Source organism: Rhinolophus sinicus, linkage group LG02 (genome assembly GCF_036562045.2).
Source record: "Rhinolophus sinicus isolate RSC01 linkage group LG02, ASM3656204v1, whole genome shotgun sequence".
In the NCBI taxonomy this organism is placed as follows: Eukaryota; Metazoa; Chordata; class Mammalia; order Chiroptera; family Rhinolophidae; genus Rhinolophus; species Rhinolophus sinicus.
Genome location: NC_133752.1, coordinates 108,233,341 through 108,248,450, shown reverse-complemented (window position 1 = coordinate 108,248,450; position 15,110 = coordinate 108,233,341). Strand labels below are relative to the sequence as shown.

The following is a 15,110-nucleotide window of genomic DNA, read 5'->3' as shown; positions in this document are numbered from 1 at the left end:
TACGAGCACTGCACCTAACCACTTAACCCTGGCTGCCCCGGGTTAAAGGTCTTTTAACAACAGAAATTTATCCCATTAAAAAGGCTATTAGGTTGTCTACAAATTTGCTACATTTTAGGGGCTCTATTTCAAGCATGTAGCAATACCCTTACACAGAAGTGGCCTCACTGAATTTTGCTTTCTGCCCACGAGTACCTGTTCCAGGTCATAATTTTTATTCTACGGGGGCCTTAGAAGTCATCCAGTCCATTCTCCTCATTGTACTTATGGAAACCGAGGTCTCTGGGAAACGTCACCTGCCTAAGGGACATCGCAGATCAGCTGAGCTAGGGAAGCTGACGGGCACCTCACAGCTGCCATTTAGTATTTGTTAAAAAAAATATTTTCTGAAGACACAAAATCAAATAAGACACAGAATCTCAAGAACAGGTGGGACCAAATAGCATTAAGAAAATTCTTTCCTTACAGTTATCAGTCACCATAAGCTCTATTTACCATGTTGTAGGGTAAAGCGGTCCTACACCTCCCTGGTGACCCTTGCCGGGCCCGCCCTGGGCTGAAGGCCGTCCCCACAGCCAAACACCTGGGCCTTGCCCCTGGGCCATGCTTCTCGTCTGGGTTCCTCAACAGCTGGCAGGTTAGCTGAGCCAGGAGCTCTGGACCATACATATTTGCAAATGACCCCTCCACAGACATTTGTCGTGAATCCCACTGCCACATACTGATGACCTTCTCTGCACCTGGGCCACCTGGGCAGACAGTGACAGGGACATTCCCGTTATCTCCTGCTGTCATGACAACCCCAGGGAGCCTACACCATTAGCAATTCCACACCTGAGACTGCCGTGCCCAGACAGCGCGTCCCCCAGGGCATCCACGCCCTGAGATGAGACAAAGCGACGAATGTCACCCTATGCACTGCTCACTGTTTCTGAGGCCCCCACTTGAAGTCAGGGTGCCCACATCAGCACAAGCCTACATTTCACAACAGCAGTCATATAAACCAGGGATTGAGAGAAAGAATAAATGTAGGAGGAGAAAGAAGTGGGGGAGGAATATCCGTTACGGAAACCTGGGTGGAAATGAAAGAACAGACCTAATGCAAACCCCGCGACACGTAAGCTGCATTTTGACGGCCACACAGATGTCTACACAGGAACTGCTGTGGCAAGGCGGCCACTCCCCCAGGAGGGGACACCTGGAGAAGACAACTCCACTGGCTCCAGGCCCACCTGAGGCTGCGCAAACATGCCTGGCTCTTGGACATACCTGGCTGCTTTTGTCGAGGTTTAGGCAGGTTTGTGACACAGGTGTGGGGGCACATCAGGACATTGCAGGGGTGAAGCGAGCCCTCCAGGAAAAGCTGCTTCGTTTCTGACAGATGGATGCCACCAAGCGGGGTCTTGGGGAGGGTGTTGGCCGGCACCAAGGCCAAGCAATACACCCCAACCTGGTGAATGCTGTCGATAGCCTAGAAGCCATGAAAAGGGGTGGTGTCAGAATGGGGTCGAGAAGAGACCTGGACACACAGGACACACAAGGCCACCCACAGCATGGGACATGGGGGCTGCCGCTACGCTCGCCATGCCAAGGGTCAGAGAGACTGGGGACACACACCTGGACGGGAGGTCGGGGAAGAAATGCCCTTGGAATCGTAACAAACCTAACTCGCGACCCCCACGTGGACGGCAGGACAGTCTGCAAACCCCTGACGCGACCTCGGTCTAACCGCACATCTGAGTTTCAGAGTTGGTACATTTCTGGTCAAATGCAGTGACGACGAGGGACAGATGCCCTGGCGACAAGGCTCGGCCACATGCTAACAGACGCTGCGGGAGCTGCCACAGGCCCAGGTGGGGGAAGGGCTACCTGGAGCACACGGCTCATCCACTGGAAGCTGTCCTCCTCTGTGGAGTCTGGTCGCTGCTCAGCCACAATCACGATCCTCTCGTCATGCAGGACGGTGACCGAGAACACGGCTATTCTGTGGGACAGAGGGACGGCAATGTGGGCACATGCCAGGGGCGCTCGGGGATGAGCAGTCTGCAACAAGGAACTTTAGGGCCCTGCTCACAGGGTGGAGGGCCCAGTGCCGGTGACCACTTCAGAATGGCCGTCTCCTGCCAGACACCTGCTAAGGAAGGCACCGCTGCAAGACTGGGGGACAGTGCCCCACCCCACCTCTGAGCACCAACAGGAGGTCCTACGGCCATCAGAGCTGCTGAGGTTCAGACAACACTCGATTCATATCCTGGGTTTGCATGTGTGAAGCAACGTTCTCCAAATCAGTGGACCCCTTCTGCTGGGGAAGCAGGCTTTTCTGCTAGTCAGCCTGTCACCCAGCACAGGGCCGCCGTGACTCAGTGCCCAGCACCCCTTTGCACAGAAGGGCTGCGTTAAGAAGGATTCTAAAGCAGTTCATGACTTTCTTAAAGTGAGCCCCATGGCAGGGACTACATGACCTGGAGCGCCAGACAAGCCAGGGATGCAGTCAGGCAGGGAGGCCTGGGAGCCAGCTTCCTGCGCAGCTTTGTCGCTCAGCTCATATCTTTGGGTCTTTTGTCAGGACCTGCACCAAGGTGAGTATTTGGCTCTTTGGATAGTTATTTATTGAAAATAAGTTTTTCAAATGGATATTTTAACCTAATTTAGAGGGGAAGTTAATGAAAATGTTTATGGTGCTCGGGAAATTTCTACAAAATTGGACATTCAAAAAACTAGGTAGAACCTCAAAGGTCACTGTGCCCTGGTGCGTCCTTCACAGACGAGGAAGCCGAGTCGGGCCAGTGGAAGGAATTCATGTTTCTCCTATAAAAACCGTGGTGCGCGGGGAGCGGGGCACTGTCCCCAAGGGCACACTCACCTCCCCCGATAGACGAACTTCATGGGCTCTACCGCCAGGGCGGTGGCTACGATGTCGTCCGCGTTGTGTCGCCGCCCGCTCACCACCATGAGCCCGTCCATCTTGCCCACCACGAAGACGAGCCCCCCGGGGCCGACGAAGCCCAGCAGGCCTGTCCTCACGAAGGGGTACTCGCTGACTGGGGCGCCCGAGCTCGTCACGGGGAACACCTGCGGAAGCAGCAGCTGCGAGTGCCCAGCTCTCTCCGCCCTCTGTCCAGCTGCCTCCTCCCCGAACCCCCTGCAGAGGCCGGTCCAGGTGGCCACTGGCTGCGCCACAGACCTGATGGCCTGCTGTCCCAGATCTTCTCCACTCAGTGGCCTGGAGCCTCGTGAGGTGGGGCCCGGAGGCCATCACAACAGCCCAGGAAACACTGGTTCTTCCATCTCTGAGGCCACAGCACAAAAGTGACCAGTGCAGAACCAGGTGCACTTTGAACATCTTTTAGCCGTGACACGGTCACTGTTCACTAAAATAACACTTTCTCACTGGGACCACACTGAAAAGAAGGTAAGGGCGCAAACCATGGGCATGCAGGCTGCAGCCGCTTCCATCATATCTGGCAGGTGGGTCGCATAGAAAAGGAGGTAGAGCTTCATTTACACGCCCAGGAAACTGAGTCACGCGCAACAGCCACAGCTCCAGACCTTAAGACACATGACCCCAAACCACTTCAAGAGAAAGTGGACATTCAAAAAACCAGGGTCAGCATCACTCAGCCAATGACAGACTCTGAGAATGCTGAGCTCCGGACTACATCCCTCAACCTGTCACTCATGAGTCCAGTGTATGTGTGCATGTGTGTGCTCATGCCACACGTGTATACATGTGAGGTGTCATGTGTGCACACGCACCACACAAGTGCACAGAGCACACACACCTGCTCATGCCGTGGAGAGTCATTTACGTGTACATCTGTCCATGCCGGCCAAGTGTGTCCTGGGCTGAGAGGCCGCAGGGGATGCCCCCCTTGCCCCCCCAAGCAAGGCTGTGCCACGTGTGCACTTCCTCTTCCCACCCCGCCTTCTGGCGCTCGGACCAGATAGGCGAAGGTGGAGCACCAATAAGCTGGAAAGGCCCGTTGCTTAGCAACTGTGCATGCCCTTTCTAGACACTGGTTACGAGGTGAAAACCATGCCGATAGCACAAATTTACTGAAAACTAAAAAAAAAAAAAAAAAAAAAAAACGGCAGGAGAAAGTGCAACCACTGGAACAGCTATGAAAATGTTTTACTGAGAAATTACCCCCTCCTCTTTCACACCAACCCCTGATGATGATGCTCAGCCTGACCTACCTCGAAGGTGTTCTTGGTCATGCCCGACAGACCGTAGTAGGATGTCCCCGTGGCCACGGCACACACGCACAGCTCCCCGATCTCGTCCGTTCTGCACAGCTGTGGGACCCCGTCCGGTTTCACAGAGCATGTGATGGCTGAGCGTGGGGGCACAAATTATATGGAGGAAACGCACACGAACAGAAACGACATGGGAGAAAACCAGTGTGACAGGGAGACAGCGAGCCGGGCAGCCATTGTCCCTCAAGGGAGCCACAACTTTCCATGTTGTAGCAAATGTCAGGTGTCATGGCTGTGATATCAGTGGATAATTCCATCTGCTTTAATTTTAATGTGCAAATTCCATTTAAGAGGAGTAGCACTTTCTGCTCCTTAGACACGAGGATGACACTCAGAGTAAACCTAAAAGTCATCAGCCACAGCCATGCCATCAGCAAAATGTGGGGAGGGGGCCCCACAGGAAGGGCAAACGGGGGGAGGGTGACCCTGGGGGATGGGGACCCAGGGGGAGGGAGCCCCCACAGGAAGGGCACTCAGGGAGGGAGACCCCCATGGGAAGTGGTCCCTGTGGGAAGGGGACCTAGGGGAGGGCACCCCACAGGAAGGGGACCCAGGGAGATGGGGACCTATGGGGAGGGGGACCCTGGGAAAAGGGAACGCAGGGGGAGGGGGCCCCCACGGGCAGGGCACCCAGGGGGAGGGAGACACCATGGTAAGTGGTCCCTGTGGGAAGGGGACCCAGGGGGAGGGGAGTCCCCACGGGAAGGGGACCCAGAGGTAGGGGGTCCCCATGGGCATGGCACACAATGAGAGGGAGACCCCATGGGAAGTGGTCCCTGTGGGAAGGGGACACAGGGGAGAGGGCCCCACAGGAAGGAGATCCAGGGGGAAGGGACCCCATGCAAGGGGTCCCTGTGGGAAGGGATCCCATGAGAAGGGGACCCAGGTGAGGGGACCCCGCCCCCAGTGCCTCCCCCTCAGCCTCTGGAACACTGGGCTTTCTGTTATCAGGAGGAGCAGCATTACTGCAAACCCGCGAAGCTTAGCGGGCTGGGGAGGCTGGAGCTAAGCAGCATGCCCAGAGCTCCCACCCGAGGCTGTGGTGCCCTTAGGGGAGCACTGATAAGTGGGCCAGCACTGGTCGGGGCCCGGGGCCCCCGGCCCCCACTCACCTCCAGGCATCACGAGGCCGACGTCCTGAACAGTCAGCACCGACAGCTTTTCCTCCGAGTCCACACGGATGACCCCGTAGGTGAGCCCGTGCATGGACAGGATGCCGCGGCCCGGGGGCTGGTTGCTGTCATCCGTAGGCCTGTAAGAGCAGCGATGAACCATGAACACATGGCAGCGATGAGCCATGGTGACGGAGGCAGCGCCTCTTGGCCCCGCAAGGCTCCTGCGAGCTCACAGTCGTGTGCCTACGCCAGGGGCCCCGCCTTCTCAGTCCTAGCCTACCTCTGGGCTTCCGGTGTCTGTAAAAGCACCTTTGATGAGAGAAGACACTGCAGCATTCCTGGCACCCATCCCCACATGAGCCCACAGATGGCTGTCACCACGCCCTCTCTCTGCGAGGCTACATTTTCGTTTTGAAAATGGTGAGAAAGGGAGAGGAATGATCCCAAGAACACAGACGATGGCACGGACTGGAAATGGCAGAAATTCAGTTTGTCCAGCTTCACGTCCAGAGGGACACTGACTGTGAAGTGAGGTGGACACTACGCCGTCCGGACTCCAGGTCCTTAGGGACACTGCCCAACAAAACACATGCGATCACTTGCTTTATGGTCATGGGCTGCGGGGTTTGGATGCAGCACTGTCACTGTAGCCACAGTCAGGCCTGTCCTCCCAACCCCCACCTGGGTTCTTCCCACAGACATCCATCTGAGTCCCCCTCACTCCTCCAGGAAGGCTCAAAGGGGCACTTGCTCGTCACCCCATAAAAACAGCGCTGCCCCTCTGTCTCCACAGCTGGTGTCACCTGACTGCCTCCATCAGAGTCTGAACCTCCTAAGGGCAGCCAGGTTCCTCAAATCAACTTGTTCCCTCCCGTGCAGCAGTGCCAAGCGATACATGTCTGTCGACTGAATCAGTGAACAAAGAAAACGTTTCCAGGGTCACGGATTCATCCCTGTGAACTGAGTGACAACACAGTTTAGGGCAGCAGCACCTCCATGCCTGTAATGTTCCATATACAAAATATCAGGAAGGTCTATAACAAACCTAAAAGCGTAATTGGAGAAACGTGAAAGCTAAAATTTGTAAAGTGAGCTCTCGTTTCAATCAAGCAACTGGTGTGTTTTAAAAAGAAATATATGTTATATATCAATTATAACTCGAAAAATAAATAAAAAAGAAGCAAAAGAGTCTGGAAATAGAATTATTTGTAGGAATCTAAAAGGGCAGAGCCAACTGGATAGAAAAGTCTGCCCAAATAGTATGACGCACGTGAAACCACCGGAGATGACGAGCTCAAACACTGGAACCAAAAGACCACAACATCAGAGACTGGAAATGCCAGTGAGGAGCCCTGATGCCGGACCCTCACCTGAGGCTGTCCCCAGCAAAGATCCAGGTGACAGTCAGAATTTGGAAGCCTTAGTATCTGTCGTGGGTTGAACTGTGTCCCCAAAAAGGCATGTCCATCCAAGTCCTACCCCCAAGCTTTGAATGGGAACTTACTGGGAAACAGGTGCTTTATAGGTATAATTAGATAAGATGGGGTCACATTGGAGTAGGGTGATGAGCCCCTAATCCAATGACCAGTGTCCTTAAACGGAGAGAAAAAAGAAACAGACGGGGGTGAGATAGGCTGTGTGATGACAAGCAGAGAGTAGGGTGACGTGCCTATTCGCTGAGGCACAGGAAGAGCTGCCGGAACCAGCGGACGATGGAGAGGCCTGGAACCAGGTCCCCGGAGCCCCTGCATTCCAGAGTTCCAGACATGGGACTGGGAGGGGACAGGTTTCTGCTATTTAAAGGCACCCAGTTTGAGGCACTTTGTCATGAGAGCCGCAGGAAACACATGCTGTGTTAAAAAGCCACATGAAAGCAAAATACAGCCTGAGCCAAGGCACAGCCCAACATGTGGTGAGCGGCAAGCCGGATGGACAGGTTCTGTTAAGATGCAACAGCGTGCAGCCTGCCGCCTCAGTCACGTGGCCCGCTTCCCACGTTGATAAAGAACAAGCAGCAAGACTCCTACGGGTGATAAGCAAACACCCTAAATTAAAACTGCACTTGTTATAGGACATTTTCAGTGACGTGAATAAAGTGATGGTTACAGAAGACTTGAGTCTTCTCAGTTACAACGCCCACCAGTGACATTAACCATGTGACATTAACCATGTGGCACTTCAATGCCCCACTCTGTGTTACTATGTGATGAGTCCCTGTTGTGCAGAGACAACTCAGACCCGGGGCCCTTTTCCTGGCAGATGTGCACAAAGGCAGAACAGAGGACCCCAGACTCAGCCTTGCCTCCCGACTTTTCTGTGGGACCTGCCGGCTGATAGCACCAGCTCCCTGATGACAAAGTTTGGCTCAGCTGACACTTTTGTGTCCCAGCCTGTCTGTAAACAGAAACGCTATCCTAGCTGGCCGGGTGAGTGGAGGGCTTGGTGGGATGCAGACCCAGGCACCAGCCATGCCCCTTCCCAACACTTTCCTGGCCTCTGCCCTAGAGACGGAGCATGTACTAGTTCAAGAAGTTTCCTTTTATGAGACTTTACAAGAAATGATGTGAGCACACCCTTGTACACACAAGTCCAACACTGCGGAGGGCACAGCAAAGGGCGAAAGCCCCTGGGCTGCGCCCCAGGCTGCCGACACCACCGCAGAAGTCCCAGTGTCTCTAAAAAGCATTTCCGTGTGACATGCGTGCACATGCGAACGCATTCACATTAAAGAGCAGGACCACAGTATGACGGTCTCTGCCACTGCTTTGTCACCAAAAACGTCTTGCACATCTTCCTATGTGAGTAGTATGTGTGTGTGCGTGTGACTGTGTGTTGTGTGTGAACTGCACATGTAATGAACTGAGCTGTTAGGTAGCAATCCAGTAACGTGAATATGCACGCACATATTTTATTCTATTTAATTTTATACAGTCGGACATATTTCCTGCAGATACATACTTAGAAAGGGAACAGAAGAACCAAAATGCACACTGACAACTTTCATAAACTTCAATAAAGTCTAAGTGTCCCCTAGGACCTACAGCACCTTGCACCCCACTACGTGCTGTCGGTCAGTGGACAACACGCTGAGGGGTCACCTGCAGGATGCTGCGTCAGCGCTCCAGCACAGTGACTAGCCTGTCATCACGGCACCTGTGAGCTGGGCAGGAGGCCCGTGAGGAGGGGCGGATCCAGGCGGTCAGCTCAGTGGCCTGTCAGCACCTACCCGGTTTCCCCAAAAGTAAGACCTAGCCGGACAGTCAGCTCTAATGCGTCTTTTGGAGCAAAAATTAATATAAGACCCGGTCTTTAATATAATATAATATAATATAATATAATATAATATAATATAATATAATATAATATAATATAATATAATATAATATAATATAATATAATATAATATAATATAATATAATATAATATAATATAATATAATATAATATAATATAATATAATATAATATAATATAATATAATATAATATAATATAATATAATATAATATATAATATAATATAATATAATATAATATAATATAATATAATATAATATAATATAATATAATATAATATAATATAATATAATATAATATAATATAATATAATATAATATAATATAATATAATATAAAATATAATATATAATATAATATATAATATAATATAAAATATAATATAATATAATATAATATAATATGATATAATATAATATAATATAATATAATATAATATAATATAATATAATATAATATAATATAATATAATATAATATAATATAATATAATATAATATAATATAATATAATATAATATAATATAATATAATATAATATAATATAATATAATATAATATAATATAATATAATATAATATAATATAATATAATATAATATAATATAATATAATATAATATAATATAATATAATATAATATAATATAATAATATAATATAATATAATATAATATAATATAATATAATATAATATAATATAATATAATATAATATAATATAATATAATATAATATAATATAATATAATATAATATAATATAATATAATATAATATATAATATAATATAATATAATATAATATAATATAATATAATATAATATAATATAATATAATATAATATAATATAATATAATATAATATAATATAATATAATATAATATATATAATATAATATAATATAATATAATATAATATAATATAATATAATATAATATAATATAATATAATATAATATAATATAATATAATATAATACCGAGACTTATAATAATTTTTGCTCTAAAAAAACGCATTATAGCTGATGGTCCAGCTAGACATTATTTTCAGGGAAACAAGGGATGTGAGTTACCTGTGTCCATGGTGCTGTGTCACAGAACCGCAGAATCTTAAAATTCACGGGTGAGGTGAAAGGAATGGAGAGATTACTGAGTCCAATCCCCCATGGTTTTGGGGGGAGGGGCGGGAAGCTGAGGCCCTGGAGGGCAGGGACTTGCCAGGACGCACAGTGAGATTAGGAGGGCACATGCTTTAAGGTGTAAAGAGGGTCTGAAGGGTTCAGGACGTGGGCCTGAAGTGCACTGCTAGCCAAAGTCACACTTAACTGTCAGGAAACCGTTTGTGATGAGATGCCTGTTGTTAGGCGACAGTGCCACCAGCCTTTATAAAAGGAGGATTGGCATCTGCTTAGTGGTGCCATGTTTCCTCATCAATTTAAATTATGATAGAGATTCAATTTCCAACTCAATCGAAATGAAAAGTTACTTCTCATCCTTTAAAGATCTTACGTTTCTCAGCCTGTCAAGCACTCTAGTTAATTTTACGTTAACAAACACCTAAAAGCATCAGGTTTCTCTTTTAAGGCTGTTCTTCCAGTGAATATTTTGGAAACCAAACCTTTTGGTCATCAAGAGCAGAACTCACATGCTTTGCGTCCTGAAAGCTGTCAGCCTGTCCTACAATGCAGCATACCTGTGTGATGCACTAAAACCTAATTAGAGACGGGACCCAAGGATGCTGAATTAGGTCATGGTGCAAGCTGCAAATACCCAGGAGATGCAGACGCCTTCTCATTAGTGTGGACAAACAAGGCTGATGACAATCAGGGCCTTCCTGGCAGCTCTGATCCAGGACAAGCCTGCCTGCATCCCTGTCCACTCCCTGACCCTGCTCTGAGAGAGCGGCACTGCTGCTGACCTTTGACCCTGGGTACTAAGTGAGTGGCTCAGGAGTGCCAAGTGCCACACGCGCCACCGACCCACAGAGAGCAAATATGGAGGAGACTTGGAGTCCACACGTCAGGTCAAAGGGCACAGGCAACAAAAATCCCGCTTCACCCAACACTGGCTAGCCCCCCAAACTCGACCTGAGCCTGACACGAGCAGAGGAGACAGTGAGTAACCTGCAGGAGAGGACATCCAATGTCCCCCGTCGCTTCCCCTCAGGCGGGGATCAGCCACATGCCAGTGAGGGGTGTCCCCAGCTGGTGAGCCCAGACTTGGAAAGATGCCATGCCAGCACCTGGGAAAGGCAGGTCCTGCTCTCGATCCCTCACTGAGGTTAACAGCTAGGACAGCGGCCCTCCAGTACTGAACCATGACCACTCCCAGGCTGTCCTCGGCAATCATGGGGAAGTACCTCCGGATGGCCACTGTCAGCGCCTCTGGCGAGCTGGCACAGGGACAGATGACCTCTTGGCGCAGCCCTTTACTTTGGAACACATTGAGAAACGCGTCGCAGGAAGAGATAGACCCTGGAGTGACAGAAGAAGGGATGGTTATCAGACTCGGATTAAAATACCCCATGGAGAAAAGGTAGCATGGCTACACTTCACTTAGTACAGTGGGTCCTCTGTGTTCCCACGAAAGGTGACAACCTCTAACCTAGAACTTAAGAGCTTACAAAATACACTTCTGTGCTTCATTGAAACGTATCTGCTGGCTGATGAACTTGAATAACGTTTCTGAGACATGTCTACCATTTTTCAATACGCATGTTCTAAAAGGTGATAAATCTAACCTCAACTCAATGAAGGAAACTGTACTGACTTCAATGACAAGATCCAGGTATGATTATAGGGACTTGTCTAGGGACCTGTCAGCTGTCAGTTTCCTGATACGACTTTACTGGGCTGCATATGACATGTCACTCTGTAGTTACAGGTAAAACCAACTGTGCGTTAAAGTAGCTCACGATTCACGGAGTCATTTTTTAAGTGGAAGATCATATATAAGAATAACAGTAACAAATTATCTGTTTGAAAGTCCACTTTTGCATATCAGATGTCCTTTAACAAAGTACTGTGTTTCCCCCAAAATAAGACCTCGCTGGACCAACAGCTCTAATGCATCTTTTGGAGCAAAAGTTAATGTAAGACCCAATCTTATTTTACTATAATATAAGATCTGGTATAATATAAGACCCGGTCTTATAATAATATAAGACCGGGTCTTATATTAATTTTTGCTCCAAAAGACGTATTAGAGCTGATTGTCCGGCTACGTCTCATTTTCAGAGAAACACGGTATATGCAGTTTTAACTTACAAATATGTACATTGCACAGTTCACACATGTGGCAAGAAACCAACATTTTTTCATTCCATTCACTTTCATTCATCTCCTTTGTTTCTGGCTTATACATTTTTCTGATTTAAAAAAAAGCTAGCTGGCATTCTGTTTCAACTGATGAACTATTTCTCAAGTATAGTAAAGGTATCTGTGAAACTAATTAACTTGACCTGGGTGGTTTCTGCTATAGGGTTTGATAATGAAATTCCATTGAAAATGACAAGTGAATTTCCTGATCAATCAAGCTACTATGGACCATAAAATAATAAATCACATCCCAAGGAACTGCACACAGGAATTACTTCATCTAATCCTCATAAAAATCGTATGATTTAGGTACCATTTGCAGCTAAAGAAAGAAAAGGATTAGATAAGTAAGTGATGTTCTCTACAGAAGTAGGAGGTAGGGAGCCAGGACTTAGCCCTGGGCCGTGTCTACTGGCCCCATACTCCCGTCACGCAAGGAGCCTCTGGCCCATAATTCTGTTTGGCTGTTATCTTACAACTTGTTAACTAAGGTCAAGACTAGGAAAAGGAAGACCAGAGTGTGAAGAGTGAACCCACAGCCGGCCCGCCTCCACCTGAGCAGGAGACATCACTTACAAGGGTTTGCACCGTCAGCCACGATCAGCATCCGCAGAGAGGACAGGTTGATGTCTCGTTGATCCCTGTGTGCCACCAACGCCCAGTGCATGTCCCTGGACTTGACACAGGCCACTTTTGCTGAGGGAGCAGGAGGGGGAGGGGGTTAACTTGTATACCGCCAGGCGTACAATATTAAAAGAGGGGCTTGTGATGGTGGGGACACGGAGGCCACACTGAGGACGCACCTTTGTACTGGCAGACCTTCTGAATCCAGGACAGTGGGTTCACCTTCATCAGCGAGTACGGGATGCTGATCACGTGCATCATGTTCATGACACTCTGAAAACAAGGACACACCTGGAGGTGACACAGCACAGGGCCTCCCCACCCGAACCAGACTACGTGGGGACATGATGGGGGTGGGGGGGGAAGGGCTTATCCCACTGCCGGGGTGCTTGGTGCGAGCTGATTCCAGTGCATTTTGGAATGATCGGGAATACAGTCTTAAAGGCTATCTAGTCCTCTCACTCCTGTGGTTCCTGACACAGTTAAGGAATCCAAGTGCAAATCCTGTTCTATAAAACCTTCAGTCAAGTGATCATCATCCATAGTCTGGAAGCTGATTCTTTCTAGTGCTTAATTTGAAAACAAAATTTCCTTCATCAGATGTTCCACTGAGATGTCACAGAGCGGTGGGAGGTCCCCATCGCCCTCAGCGGGAGGTCTGTCTCCATCGCTCTCAGCGGGAGGTCTGTCTCCATCGCCCTCAGGGGGGGGTCTGTCTCCATCGCCCTCGGCGGAGGGGGGTCTGTCTCCATTGCCCTCAGCTGGGCTCTCTGCCCCCTGCTTCTCCCGCTACCACATCATGGCGGTGTGAGTGGGCACGCGGAGTCGTGCCTGTGTGCTGTCACCCACAAATGTCCCGAGGGTAGGAATGAGTCGCGTAGATCACAGAAAGAGGCTGCTGGGCGGCCACTGCAAGCCTATGGTCTACGTGATGCTTACATGCTCGTGTTCTAATAAATTCTGATTTGTCAAGAAACAACAGATCCCACTTTTTGTATTTATGTTCCTATCAATCATGCAAGAACAACTAGATTTTTCTACTGAAAAGAATGTATAAAGTTTCAGCATAAGAAACTTAAAAACAAAACTGCGCAAGTGAAAACACAAGGAAAGTCGAAGCAATTATGCTGCATTTCTAAGTAGTAAACATACTTAAATAACGAGGTATTTCTCTGTTAAATGTGCCTACAGCTTTGAGCTGTCATTTACCAAATGGCACCAACCACAACGAGTCATGCATTTCCTACAACGCGTGCTGAATTTTCAAGGGGGGAGATCAGGGCCTTGCCCCAGAAGCAGAATGAGACAGGAGGCTCCCTAAGTATTCATAAACACTGACTCATAGAGACAGAAGGAACAAGAATGTCGTAGCCAAGGCAGACATGTGGGACACTGACCCAAACAAGAGGCACTGGGAGCAGCACCGTGGGCCCGGAAGTGCAGGAGTGGGGGAAGCGCTGAGCTCCCGGCCTGAGGTGGCTGCCCTCACAGCTGTGGCCTCAGGACGAGGTTCAGTGACTCGGGCAAGAGGCTGTGAGACCCACGGAAGTTATGTTAGCTGACAACTCCAGACTTCGGGCGATGACGGCTTGTCTTTATAACGTGGCAGGCAGGGGCTCACCCGAGCCGCTAAGGACACAGATCCTAATTCTGACTCTGACACAAGCACCTCCCATGTAAGCAGGACGCAGCAGGGCCAGGGGCGTCACACTTACTGTTAGGATCCCATGCCAGAGCCCAACGTCTTTCTTGAAATCCAGCACGTTCACAATTGTTTCGGCTGTACAAACAAAAACAGTAAAGAGAGTTTTACTTATGAAAGTCAGGCACAGGACAAAGGGCAAAGAAAACCCGGCATCACATTAGGGGTCATGACACGTCTTGGAAAAACATCATTTCCCTGTATCTTTGTAGAAATTCTGCAGCCTCCAAACCCATTTAAAAGTGCTGGCTGCCTGGAATGTGTTCTGGGTGAAAATTCTAACACGCACGTCAAGAGCAGTGACGGTCACACCATTACTTAAAGCTCCTTATCCTGCTTTTCATGTGTTTATTTCCCCCTCCTGCCTTTTTTCTTTTTTAAAGATTCTTTTCATTTCCATCACATGTCCTCCCAGGAAATGGGGAGCACGAGGCAACTTCCAGCAAATATTGTCTGCTGCGTCACCGAAGCCCTGGAGGCAGAGCTTTGCCAGCACAGGACACAGCGCATTCAAGGGTCATGAGGGAGGCTCCTGAAAGCTGGGGGCAATAAAGGGAGCTAAAAGTATGTGGCGGAAGACAACTACAATGATGGGATGTGGGAGTTGCTGCCAGCGACACCATGAACCATGCCTCTGATGTCCTATTTGTCATCTGGCCTGGGCAGGTGGCCTGGCTGCCCACACATCTGCCCCACACTGCTTGTCGCTGAGCCCACGCGTTTGCCAATGCTTCGTCTTACATTTCTACTTGTTCATTCCAGCGATATTCCCAAAGGATAGCCTTTCACAGAGGAACCTGCACAGGGGCT

At 48.5% G+C, this 15,110-nt stretch overlaps 1 protein-coding gene across 1 annotated transcript in view; it reads right to left on the bottom strand.

The window, feature by feature from the left end:
• The window catches only part of DIP2C (disco interacting protein 2 homolog C), a 341,516-nt gene that overhangs the window by 66,426 nt on the left and 259,980 nt on the right, over window positions 1-15,110 (bottom strand). The window contains exons 12-20 of the mRNA XM_074324849.1: window positions 14,314-14,378; window positions 12,778-12,871; window positions 12,551-12,670; window positions 11,017-11,131; window positions 5,370-5,509; window positions 4,198-4,334; window positions 2,864-3,072; window positions 1,870-1,984; window positions 1,270-1,471 (exon numbers count right to left, since the gene is read on the bottom strand). Of these exons, the coding sequence (XP_074180950.1) occupies window positions 1,270-1,471; window positions 1,870-1,984; window positions 2,864-3,072; window positions 4,198-4,334; window positions 5,370-5,509; window positions 11,017-11,131; window positions 12,551-12,670; window positions 12,778-12,871; window positions 14,314-14,378 (1,197 nt within the window). The remainder of the gene's footprint in view (window positions 1-1,269; window positions 1,472-1,869; window positions 1,985-2,863; window positions 3,073-4,197; window positions 4,335-5,369; window positions 5,510-11,016; window positions 11,132-12,550; window positions 12,671-12,777; window positions 12,872-14,313; window positions 14,379-15,110) is intronic.